The sequence below is a fragment of the Dreissena polymorpha genome, chromosome 1 (genome assembly GCF_020536995.1).
Source record: "Dreissena polymorpha isolate Duluth1 chromosome 1, UMN_Dpol_1.0, whole genome shotgun sequence".
In the NCBI taxonomy this organism is placed as follows: domain Eukaryota; kingdom Metazoa; phylum Mollusca; class Bivalvia; order Myida; family Dreissenidae; genus Dreissena; species Dreissena polymorpha.
In genome coordinates, this window is record NC_068355.1 from 150229334 (window position 1) to 150242047 (window position 12714).

The 12714-nt window shown below is 36.0% G+C and overlaps 1 protein-coding gene across 17 annotated transcripts in view; it reads right to left on the reverse strand.

Moving 5' to 3' along the window:
* Positions 1-12714, reverse strand: part of LOC127855164 (nonsense-mediated mRNA decay factor SMG7-like) — a 47008-nt gene that overhangs the window by 13516 nt on the left and 20778 nt on the right. For all 17 annotated transcript variants that reach the window (XM_052390579.1, XM_052390666.1, XM_052390660.1 and 14 more), the window contains 4 exons: positions 9011-9194; positions 8410-8602; positions 6996-7174; positions 2849-2988 (listed from right to left, as the gene is read on the reverse strand). In XM_052390579.1, the coding sequence (XP_052246539.1) occupies positions 2849-2988; positions 6996-7174; positions 8410-8602; positions 9011-9194 (696 nt within the window). The remainder of the gene's footprint in view (positions 1-2848; positions 2989-6995; positions 7175-8409; positions 8603-9010; positions 9195-12714) is intronic.

Consider the following 12714-nt stretch of genomic DNA (forward strand, 5'->3'; position numbering starts at 1 on the left):
ATACTGAAAATCCCACAAAATGCTGTTTGAAAAAATAATAAAACATATATTTATTTGATCACAATTATAAGTGGTGTGGATATTGTTGTTGTTCATCAGCGATCGAACGTGTAAGAGATGCATTTAATCAATTGTAAAACAAAGGCCTAAAAAAGCGAAATACATAACAATTGTTAAATGTTATCATTTTCTTTTCCATTGAATGGATTTTCGTTTCGTTTACATTGAATGAAAACATTAATAAATGTTAGCATACATGTACATACGGAAAAGAATTATGCATATTATGCAAATTGAACTGTCTTTGCATGTATATTGAAATCTCTTTACTAATGACAAGGAGTGATACAAATCTAGCATTTTATGATGAATAAATCTATACAATTAATTTATTTAAGGCAAGTATTGTTTACCCTATTGTGATTGCTTGTTTTCTTGATGGTGTTTCGTACACTAAAATAATGTACTTAAATGTATACACGTAATAGCGGAGTTTACATTTGCCGGTACCTGTTAAATATCTAAATTGCTTAGCAGTTAAATTGCACAATATTTTTAATTTATTTTTAGTTATTAAACACTGTATTATTATGATTAAACTGGCTAATATATATACACTTGTTCCTGTAAATCCATTTCGGATAATGTCTTCATTCTTTTTAATGTTAAAATATTTTATTGAAGTAAATGTGCAGTATTTTGGCTTTAAAATTTGGCTAAAATGACTGCTTGATATGCCAAGGGGGGATGACATGGGGGTATCATAAATTGTGTTTATTACCAGACACTAGGCTGCAACATGTGGTTTATGTAGGGACCCAAGTATATGTCCCTGGGTTTATGACACCTTGTTTTCTTTGTAATTGTCTGGGCAGTATCTGATATCATAACGAGATAATCGGGTTGTGATGAACAAAGGTGCAATAAAACACGGGGATAAAAATGCTGCAACAAAGAGTGTCAACATTTGTGTGAACAGTTAAATAAAACAATTACATTATTCAAGAGAATTTATTTTATGTGTAACAAGGTATGTTTTTTCAGACAAAAAAAGTTTCAAATCAGGTGCAATATGTTGCGTACATAAAATCGATCAATTTAATTGTTTTCTGTTTTCATCATTACTTGTTTTCGTTCGTTAAATTTAATTTATTCTGAAATAAGTTCAATTAATGAGAATTTTTTAGCAAAAAAAATGGTCGCGAAGAAGTGCCAAGTATGGAGATTAGTAAAAACAAATAATAACAACAATATAATCGTTTCAAAAATGCATTTTCTTGCATGCAAATGTTTTATTCAGACATAACTAGTAAAATTTTATTTGATATGTTGCATGATTATTATTACAAACGATGATTTTGTCAGCCTTCCCTTTATGCGCTTATATGAATTCCACCTCCTTTTGCCAACCAGTGGGCAGAGTCTAAACTTTGCAGGTGGGGTGAATTGACACTTCAATTCCCCTTTTTTATTGGTAAAGGTCATGGTCCCAAGTGGTAAAAAAGCGCTTAAATCATATGCCAATGATCAATACCATTAAAATATAAACGTTCGGCGCTCTTTTTTTCTTCAATATATGGCATTTTAATAAAATATATACGTTTAAAGTTTAGTGGTAACAGTGCGGGATTTGTCTTGCAACACACAGAGTTATTGAACGGAATGTTTCATGTATTTTCACGCTTCAATGTACTAAAATGAAATATGCGAAAAGCAATAGCTTTCATAGGCGTAAATATAATAAAAAAAGAAATATTTGTGCAATTTACGCATAAACGGTATAGTGCAAGAGACGTTGATATTATCAGCGACACTGTACAATTTTCTCTCTGGCGGAATTTTTTTCATCTCATTACGTCACATCTGGCTAAGGGACACAACTCTTACACTAGTAAATGCGAATAACTGTAAGGGTCTATTAGAGAGCGGACACCATGCTAAATGCTTGAAATGCACTAAGTAACCTCATGACCTGGTTTTTGACCCGGCATGACCCATATTTGAACTTGACCTACATATCATCTAGACACAACTTCTGACCAACTTTGGTGAAGATCGGATGAAAACTACTTCAATAAGAGAGAGGACAACATGCTTAATCTTTGAAATGCACTAAGTGACCCCGTAACCTAGTTTTTGACCAAGCATGACCCATATTCGAACTTGACCTAGATATTGTCTAGACACAACTTCTGACCAAGTTTGGTGAACATCGGATGAAAACTATTTGAATAAGAGAGCGGACAGCTGTGGACGCTGCCCGCCGCCCGCCAAGGGTGAAACTATAATACGTCCCGTTTTTATAAAAACGGGCGTATAAAAATGTAAATCTAATGAATTATAGTGTAAAATTGGAATTAAAATATCAAGAAATGTTTGAACATGTTAACATGTATGCCCACAACTTGCTGCAAAGACAGCTCTGTGAATTTGAACAAAGATCTCTTGATTTCAAAACCAATCGGTGTCATCCTTCATCAAGACTAACTAGAATCCTATGAATCTTCAAGATATAGTGCAGCAAACAATGTAATGATACAAGCCTATGTGACCTTGACCTCATGACCTCAAATCAAATTTGTCTACTTTTCCACACATGAAAACACTCTTACCAATTTGCATAATAGTAGGTAAAAGCATTCTTAAAAATAGTGCTGCAACAAACGGTGTGTTACAAGATCCTATTTAAATTTTTCACCAGGTGACCTCAAAATCAAAAGGTGTTTTACCTTTCTTAGAAGTAACCACTATTCCAATTTTCATTTTATTGTAAAGTAAATAGAAGTTTGCCCTAAAGGGATTTTGTTTACTCCATCCCTGTTTTCCGGTCAGTCTGGTGCAAACATACCTGAATTCCTGCCTGGAATAGCCTGGTTGCCCAGTAAATGACCATTGGCCTTGACCTGCCTGTGGTGAAAGCTGGGGTCGTGGCCCGGATGACTGACCTTGTTGCCATGGAGACCCTTGACCCTGGGGACCTTGACCTTGCTGAAAGGTCAAACATTTTGAGAACATATTACATACTATGACATAAAGTGTGTGTTCAAATGGTCCAGCAATAACTCTCGTGCCAGACGCTGTTCCCACTGTTGTGAAATTGACCTTCAGCCATGAATGTATTTGAATACAGTCAAAACATGTACATAAACTTGAATTTAGAGTAACATATAAATATTAAACTTCTCCCATGTTGAATTTGTGTCATTTTAACTTATAAACCATATACACTCAAAAAACGAAAATGAATACTAGTATACAAAACAGTTCAAACACACAATTTATTCTGTTTAGAGGGCCATCCAAAGAACATTTCTGCGCAATTATTTTGAAATCCAGTCCATACTCTCTAGGATTGTTTAATTTTCTATGTAGCAATTTTAAAAACAAAAGCTGTCAGAGGACAGCGCGCTCTACTATTCGAGTGCTTGACAGTATAACGTAAGCCATCATGGGGAAATTGATTATATTCAATAATTTATTAGACGATCTTTCAAAAATAAAAAAAGGAAAAAATAATTTATTTTTTTTTTGGGGGGGGGGAGGGGTTGAGAGGGGGTATAATGTGGGGTGTGGTTATTTATTTGATGATGTTTAAAAAAAAAATTGGGGGGGGGCTGGGGGGGGGGGGAGGGATTCTGGGTAGGGGCGTGGGGTATTGTTTGGGTGGAATCCATTGTGGTATTCAGGTAAGTGTTGTTTTGTCAAAGTAATAATAAAATGTGATCATAAATAAAGAAGTTATGGCAATTAAAGCAAAATGTTCAATTATCTAAGTGTAAAAGGGGCCATAATTATGTCAAAATGCTTGATACAGTGGTCTGCTCTTATTTATAGGTTTGGGTCATGTTGGTAAAGTATGCAAAATATAAAAGCAATATGTCAAAGGGTATAGGAATTATTTGGGGTAGTACATAGATTTATCAATAATATGAATATTCTAAGTATAAAAGGGGCAATAATTCTGTCAAAATGCTTGATACAGTTGTATGCTCTTGTTTATAGGTTGGAGTCATGATGGTAAACAAGTATGCACAATATGAAAGCAATGTGTCAAGGCACATTGAAAATATTTGGGGTAGTACGCAAACTTTTAACATTTGCTGCATATTCTAAGTGGAAAAGGGGCTATAATTATGACAAAATGCTCGATAGAGTTGTCTGGTCTTGTTTATAGGTTGGGGTCATGTTAGTAAACAAGTATGCAAAATATAAAAGCAATATGTCAAAGGATATAGGAAATATTTGGGGTAGTACGCAAAGTTTAACATAGCATATGCATATTCAAAGTATAATTGGGGCAATAATTCTGTCAAAATGCTTGATACAGTTGTATTCTCTTGTTTATAGGTTGGGGTCATGATGGTTAACAAGTATGCAAAATATGAAAGCAATATGTCAAGGGACATTGAAAATATTTGGGATAGTACACAAACTTTAACATTTGCTGCATATTCTAAGTGGAAAAGGGCCATAATTATGACAAAATGCTTGATAGAGTTGTCTGCTCTTGTTTATAGGTTGGGGTCATGTTGGTAAAGAAGTATGCAAAATATGAAAGCAATATGTCAAGGGACAATGAAAATAATTGGGGTAGTACGAAAACTTTAACATTGGCACGCTTACGGCACGGCACGGAACGGATTGAAAACGCCAACGTAGGATAGCTCCACTATATATATTTCATATATAATAGTCGAGCTAAAAAGTATTCGCCATGTTTTTTAAACAAATCAAAATATATTTGGTGGATTATTGCAATATTACTTTGTTATAAATTCAAAATAATATTAGGCATTTAGAAGCTGATCAAAAAAAGGATCATGCATTTCAAACGTACTTTTAATTTAGAAACCACCCAAGAAACATTTCTGAAAAGTTTGGTTAATATCTATAAGACATCTAAAGAAGTTATTTGATCATAATTGTGTATCAAAACAACTGACATTTGAAGACAGACAGTGACTGTCCATAAAAGCATATCTATGAGAGGTTAGCGCTAAGATGAGCTTAAATGATCAAGGATGTGCTAAGATGAGCTGAAATGATCAAGGATGTGCTAAGATGAGCTGAAATGATCAAGGATGTGCTAAGATGAGCTGAAATGATCAAGGCTGTGCTAAGATGAGCTGAAATGATCAAGGCTGTGCTAAAATGAGCCGTAATGCTCAACGCTGTGCTAAGATGAGCAGCTGAAATGCCCAAGGCTGTGCTAAGATGAGCTGAAATGATCAAGGCTGTGCTAAGATGAACTGAAATACTCGACGAATTATTTATATTTTTGATGAATGAAATGTGAGGAAAATGCACCACAAATTCATCTGAGCTTTGGATCAAAAACTTTAATTTCCTCCAAGGCTTAAGTTAAAGATATTTAGAGCGGGTGTACCTATTTTCGAACAGCGTCTAATTTCGAACGAAAATTTAAACATTTAAAAACAATATAATTCAAGCATGAACTCTGACATATGACATCATATTTATGACATCATAACTTAACTCTTTCCGTTTCGTCCATGTTTGAGCGGCAACGTTGTTTAAATTTTGAAGAATCTCGCAAAGTCGTTTCACCAACCAGTCAAGTGAATTGAATTACGCAAATCTCAATTTCACCTTCACTAATTCCTAAGGTTACGTGACGTCATTTAAGTATTTCCCCGTCAGGTTTTGCTATTCTATTGTTAGTTAGGCATTTCCCAACTAGTGTGTATGCTCTATGTATAGCTTCCACAAACAAAAAAGGCAAAAATCAAGTGTTCGGAATTACAACCGATATATTAAACGATGTTCATTATTCCGAACAAATTTTTGTAAGTGTTTATCATTGAAGTTTACTGCAATAAAGCAAAAACTTACAAGAATATTGTTTTATAAATTACCAAAACTTAAAATAAATGGCTAATGTCTTGTCACATGAATTCGTTTTATTTTAGATATTATGAGTCGTCAATTACAAGCAAAACGTAAAAAGTACGACCCAGAAGTGGTTGGTCGCGCAGTCGAAATAATAAAATCGGGTACAATGACGCTTGGCCAGGCTTCCAAAACGTATAAAATACCTAAAACAACACTCAATGATCGTGTCCGTGGGAAGTACGCAACTGACCATATCGGTGCGAAGACCGTCCTCAGTGCTGACGAAGAGCAACAAATTGCCAACTGGGTGGTCCATATGAGTAGGGTTGGCTACGGTCGAACAAGACATGAGCTGTGTACGGTTGTCCAGAAAATTATCAATGACGCTGGCAGAAAAAAACTTTTCTTGAAAACAAACCGGGACAGCAATGGTTGCGTGGGGTTTTTAAGCGTCATCCGTATTTGTCCGTCCACACAATTATCCAATTAGGGAAGGAGCGGGCCTTCATCATTCAACGTTGGTTTGCCGAATTCGAACGCTACTTTAAGGATAAGCTCAAAGATGAAACTCTGCTGCTTGATCCTAGTAGAAACTACAACGCAGACGAGACAGGGTTCTCTTTGTGTGCACACAAGAATAGTAAAGTTGTTGCAAAAAAAGGAGACCCCGTCGTATATCATTTTGGCAACTCGGACAAGACTCAGATGACGGTGATGGCAGCAGCAAGTGCTTCTGGTCACTTCGTAACGCCAATGATGATCTTTCCTGGCCAAGGCTTCCCATACGACCCCTTAGATGTCTTTGAGGAAGCTGCGTTTGGTCGTTCTGAAAACGGTTGGATGGACTGCGAGGTTTTCGTTTGTTGGCTAAAAACGTTTTCATACCCGATATTAACGCCCGCCAAGTAAAGAAACCTGTGTTGTTATTGATAGACGGGCATTCTACGCACATCACAATGAAAGCATCAGACACATTCCTTGAAAATGGAATCGAGCTTTACTGTCTAAAAAATCACCAAAAAAAAACAACCTAACGCTCTTTGTACAAAATGGTTTTAAATGCGTAACACTTTATATCTCACAAGATAAAAAGATTGCATATTATATGAGATATGATTGACACATGTGGAAGTGTCTTTTACCGGAGAGCTGGTCCATGTCTGCTTGTCACTGGGTGACTTCCCTTGTTGCCACGACGACGACCCTGCAGAGGCCTGTCTGGGCTGATTCCAGGCCTTCTCAGTCTGTGAGGCAGGCTTGCTGGGAGCCAGATGCTCATTGTTTTTCAGAACCAATACACCCCCAGTGTGAACACCACTCCCTACAATGACAGGAATATGTAAATATAATTTTGTGAGCCTTCCTTTAGGAACACGTGACTTAAAGGGGCCTTATCACAGGGTTTGGCATGTTGTTGAGTTTGTCATTAAATGCTTTATATTGATAAATGTTAACATTAAATTTTAAAAGCTCCAGTAAAAAATAAAAAATAAAATTTAAAAAAGGAAAAAAAAGTAGCCCGCAGCAGGGCTCGAACCAGTGACCCTCGGAATCCTGAAGTTAACAAACATTAGCCAACTGAGCTATCCTGCCAAGCATACATAAGATGCGTATTTTATACCTTATATAAGCAATCTTCATAGTTTCACAAATTTAAACGACAACAATAGAACTTTCCAATTATTCAATTGTTTCGCGTTGCAACGCTTTATAATTTTTAGGCTTTGAAATCGTCAAAAGATGCATATATAGCTATATTAGACCATGGCAAATGTTCAGTCATACTGTTTCCTCACAAATATCATAACAAACCGAAAATTTGCGATACTGAAACAACTTCAATTTTGTCAATTTACCAAACCATGAAAAGATCCCTTTTATGCATAAGTGTGAAGTGTCATGTAAGATTAGCCTGTGTAGTCAAAACAGGCTAATAAGGTACAACACTTATCATTCAAGCTGGATTTTTGCTAAGAAGAGACTTCATCTAAACCAAAAATACAATAAAAGCAGAAAGTGTTGTCTCTGACTAGCCTCTGCTCACTGCGCAGGCTAATCCGGGATGACACTTTAGCAAATTCATTTAACCTGGTTTTCCAATGCGAGGCTCATTTGATTTTATATTACCAAAATAGTGTGGGGGTAGATTTGAAACAGATTTGTTGTGTTTGGTTTCAATTTTAATTGTTATCAATGGTATTACGTCTTTCACTTAAATAGAGGTACGGTGGCAATGGAAGTAGAGTGCATTTCATGGCCAATGTCCACACAAGTTATGTGGTCGGACTGGGGACTTGAAAAACATCCTAATTGGATGCTAAGATAAAATCAATTGGATAATAACACTATTGATCATCTTTGGCTTTATAAAATCCGTACAACAACATTACCCATTAATACAATTATAATTGTTAGAATACTTTGATATAAATGTCATGTCAAATGTGTTTAATGATGCCTAATGATTAGGTGTCTAATGATAAAATAAATCGCTATAAAAATAATTTTATTTCAATACTGTGGGGCCCGGTAATAAAGGCCCATAACATTACCTACCAACAGTTTTAGCTGGTACTTGGGCAGCCTGTGGTGATGGCGTAGGCTGGGCACCAACCCTGCCCCCTGGGGACCGGAAGAACACGGGCTCAGTCGTGGGTGCACCCAGGAGATACTTGGGCGAGTTGGGCTCGTCTTTCACTGATTTTCCGCTCTTCAGATTGTCTTGCTGGGCTTGTTTTTGCATGATGGCCTAAAATATAAAGAGGACTACATGATATTCACTGCCTTGGGCATGAAAAGTCTGCACAAAAATTAGGTAAATAATAAATTAGAAGTGGGCAATTAAGCCCTTAGCCCTTAAGGGCTTAGCTGAGTTTCAGGTACAACAAATGTTGAAGATATGTATTGTTGAATGTATTTTTACTTCATGTGACTCAATTGAAAACTTGATTAGCATATGGTCAACATAAACATTCAGACCAAGTTTCATTGCGATAGGGTAAAAAATGAGACTTAGACCAGATGATCTAGTTTTTGACCCCACTTTGCACAAAGTTGAACTTGGACAAGATATTGCCTAAGTAAAAAGCTTTCCAGATGGTGAGAAAGCTAAATACAAAGAAACACATTTCATTGTACTGGAACAGAGCAATATTACCTGAATGGCCACATTCTGTCTTGACTTTCTTTCTGGGCTGGGACCAAGCATCATCGTAGATTTGTTTTCCGAGTTGTGATCGCTAGGAATCGCCAGGGTCACAGTCTTGGTTGTCTTGGTTATGGTTGACGTTGACACACTTACACCCTCCTCAGCTTTTACTGTTTTCACTGAGAAATTCAGCCTGAAATAATTTAGTCGAAATTATATAAAATGATGTGGTACATTAACAGAGAGGGTAATAACATGCTAGTCAAGATGGGAACATCCTTGCAGAGACAGGTATTTTTCACTGCTTTTGTTTTATATTTACTTTCCCTTCACTTTCCAGCCGTATCAGTTAAGTCCAGATAGAGAGTGAATATTTAAACAAAATAAACACTTATCATTTTCTTGCTGATATGGCTGGAAAGCCGAATTAAAAGATATTGATACAAGGGACACAATTGTCACAAAACCAGGTTTTCAATATGAAAAAAAGTCTGATAAAGGGAGACAACTCAAACTGAACTGATTGTTTATAATGAACCCCTTAAGTTTCATAATAAATCTATTTTTAGTTGTGGCGAACTCGACCTTGGAGATAATGACGTAATTCTTTCGTGCGACACACCGTCCAATGATGGTGATCAAATGTGCAGAATGACTTTAAAATCTCACAATGAATGACATAGTTATGGCCTGGACAAGCTCATTTATGGCGATTTTTTACCTTTGAACTCAAAGTGTAACCTTTACCTTGGAGATATCGATGTAATTCTTTCGCGCAACACACCGTCTAATGATGGTGAACAAAGGTGCCAAATGATTTTAAAATTCACAATGAATGACATAGTTATGGATCGGACAAGCTCATTTTTGGCCATTTTTGACCTTTGCAGGCTGTCAAGTGACCTTTTTTCAAAAAGTAGGAAAAAATAGGAACTACTTTTGCAAGAAAAGTAGGAAAAAAGTAGGAAAAAGTAGGAACTTTTCCCTCAAAAGTAGGAATACATAATACTTATTTTTTAGACACAGGTCCAGGAAACATAGCTTGAAACAGAGCAGGAGTGCCATCACATGTTCTGTATGGATACCCACTTGAAGCTACCTTAAGGGCCCAGAAGATTTCAGCCTTTTGTACCTGTTCCTTGTGTGATGGATGTACTTGCATACAGATAGATTTATCCCCACAACCCTGAGAGCTGCTTGGCTTTTGGGCACTTCCAAACAAACACTTTTGTGAATTATCATGCATGTATTTCATGTTTTCCTTGTGTTTTTATCCATCTGCATGACTTATAAGTTGATTAGCACCAGAATTACTACAAGATGGACTTCATTCAGACAGTACAATATCTTGCAAACTCATTGCCGGTATCTCTCTTGCACCATGATCCCAGTGTTTTTCCACTGTTGTCCAACTTCTCCATCCATGAAGGGTTAAACTTTGTTTTCCCACTAGGAATTTTAGCACTTATAGTGTATCTATGATAATTAAGTTTCAAGCAAAGCTACCCTGATAAAGAAGTATACATGTAATTAGATGCTGTTCATTTTTGTGTATCATCAAATAAGTGGTTAGAGGTCTTCTGTGTATCGATATAAAAATGGTAATTATATTGTGCATGTTATATCCTTAAGCAGAAGACCAAATTTATTTAGTGATACACCAACTTGTTGTACAAGATTAATACTAGTATATAAAGAAGTGTAAATGCTCTGCTACAGCTACATTGTGAAACCTTTAAATTGACAATAGGGTGCAGTTATAATGACTTAAGTTACATTCAAAATGACTGGTCATTGCAGAGCAGATTATGCAACTGGAGATAGGACCTTATCACCTGACATCTTTTATGACAGCATTGATTGGGCAATGAAACAGTTGCACTACATTGTTTATTCCAGTTTCAAATAATGGCTTTTACATTATTGATGACTTTGCGGGAGTGTAATAATGCTGTTTAATAATTTTAATACTTCGCTTTAACACCTTGAAGTTACCTCACTAGCAATGGCATCATTAGACAAGAACTGTGTTTGTCCAAAACACAATGCCCACTATTGCGCAGCTTTGAAATAAAATTTCAATATATCATTTGGCAGGTTTAGAAATTATCTCCCTTTTAAAGCTTATTACTTCCCTTGGATTGTATTTTTTAACTTTTGACCTTGAAGAATGACCTTCACCTTTCACCACTCAAAATGTGCAGCTTCATGAGATACACATGCATGCCAAATATCAAGTTGCTATCTTCAATATTGCAAAAGTTATGGCCCATATTAAAGTTTTCGGACGGACACACACACACAGACAGACAGACAAACGGACTGACAGTACAACTGCAATATGCCACCCTACCGGGAGCATAAAAATGTATCAGGGCATTTAGGCTCTGTGCATTTATCTTTAATTACTAAACATGATGTACCTATGATATCAATAGAACATCATATCCGTTGTCATGTAATACAGAATTTATTACATTATATTTGTAAATGATAAAAACTCGGCAAAGCATCAGTTTTATCTTTTTTCCAATAACTTGTGTAATAAATTCCATATTACATAACCACTCATACAATACATGTATCTCTATATCTCTACATTCCAAACAGCAATATCATGTAAACATGCATAAGGTTTGGTCAAATTGTTGTCAATGGAAACAAAATAAAACTGGAATAAACAATGGGTTCCCTCAGCTCTTGCATCACTGGGAACTGTGTAAGGTAGTGAAGTCTGCAGTGTACAAATGCTAAGTTAGTAAACAAGGCACTATTGTTACTTCAAAAAAAACTTGTCAATAATTTTAAAAGTTACATAAGAAATAAATATTTATGCTCCTGAAGAGGTGCTAGCAGACAGTCAGCATGGTATGTCAGTTCTCATCTAGATGAATGCACATTAACAGGGATACAGTCATGCCATAGATTCATTCATCCTGCAAGTTTACTAAATTAACTCTTAAAAAAAAAAATTCTCCATTGAAAATGAAAAAGTAGGAATAGTAGGAAGATTTGGTAAAAAAATAGGAAAAAGTAGGATCCTGATGAAAAAGTAGGAAATAGTAGGAAAAAGTAGGAAAAAGTATGACCGCTTGACAGCCTGCCTTTGCACTCAAAGTGTGACCTTGACCTTGGCGATATTGTTTTTATTTTTTGCGCAACATACCATCTAATGATAGTGAACAAATGTGCCAAATGATTTTAAAATCTCACAATGAACGAAAAAGTTATGGCCCGGACAAGCTTGTTCCGCCCGCCCACGCGCCCACCCGCCAGACGACATTCACCAATCTAATAACCAGTTTTTTCCTTAAAAAAAAACTGGTTAAAAAGCTATAAATGGTAATCAACAACAAAAAATACCTGTATTGCAAGGACGTCCCCATCTTGACTATAATCAGATTACACTTCTGATAAAGAGCTTTAAATTATTAAAACAAAAAGATGGTTCAACACAGCTGAATGTCAATGACAGGGGTGTGGCTTTAGACTCAACTCTGGGAAAGAAAACCCTATGCTTGGAGCACCCATACACAAGCAAAGATGCAGACTAATTATTAAAACTGTTGTAGCATTGAAAGAGAAAAATCAGATGGGCGAGAAATCATAAACTTGCGGTCAAATGGAATCACACGCAGATGTAATGTCATATTTCCCCCTATCACTTCATATTGCCTTTATAACTGTTATTAGACTTGTTGTTATGTGTAACA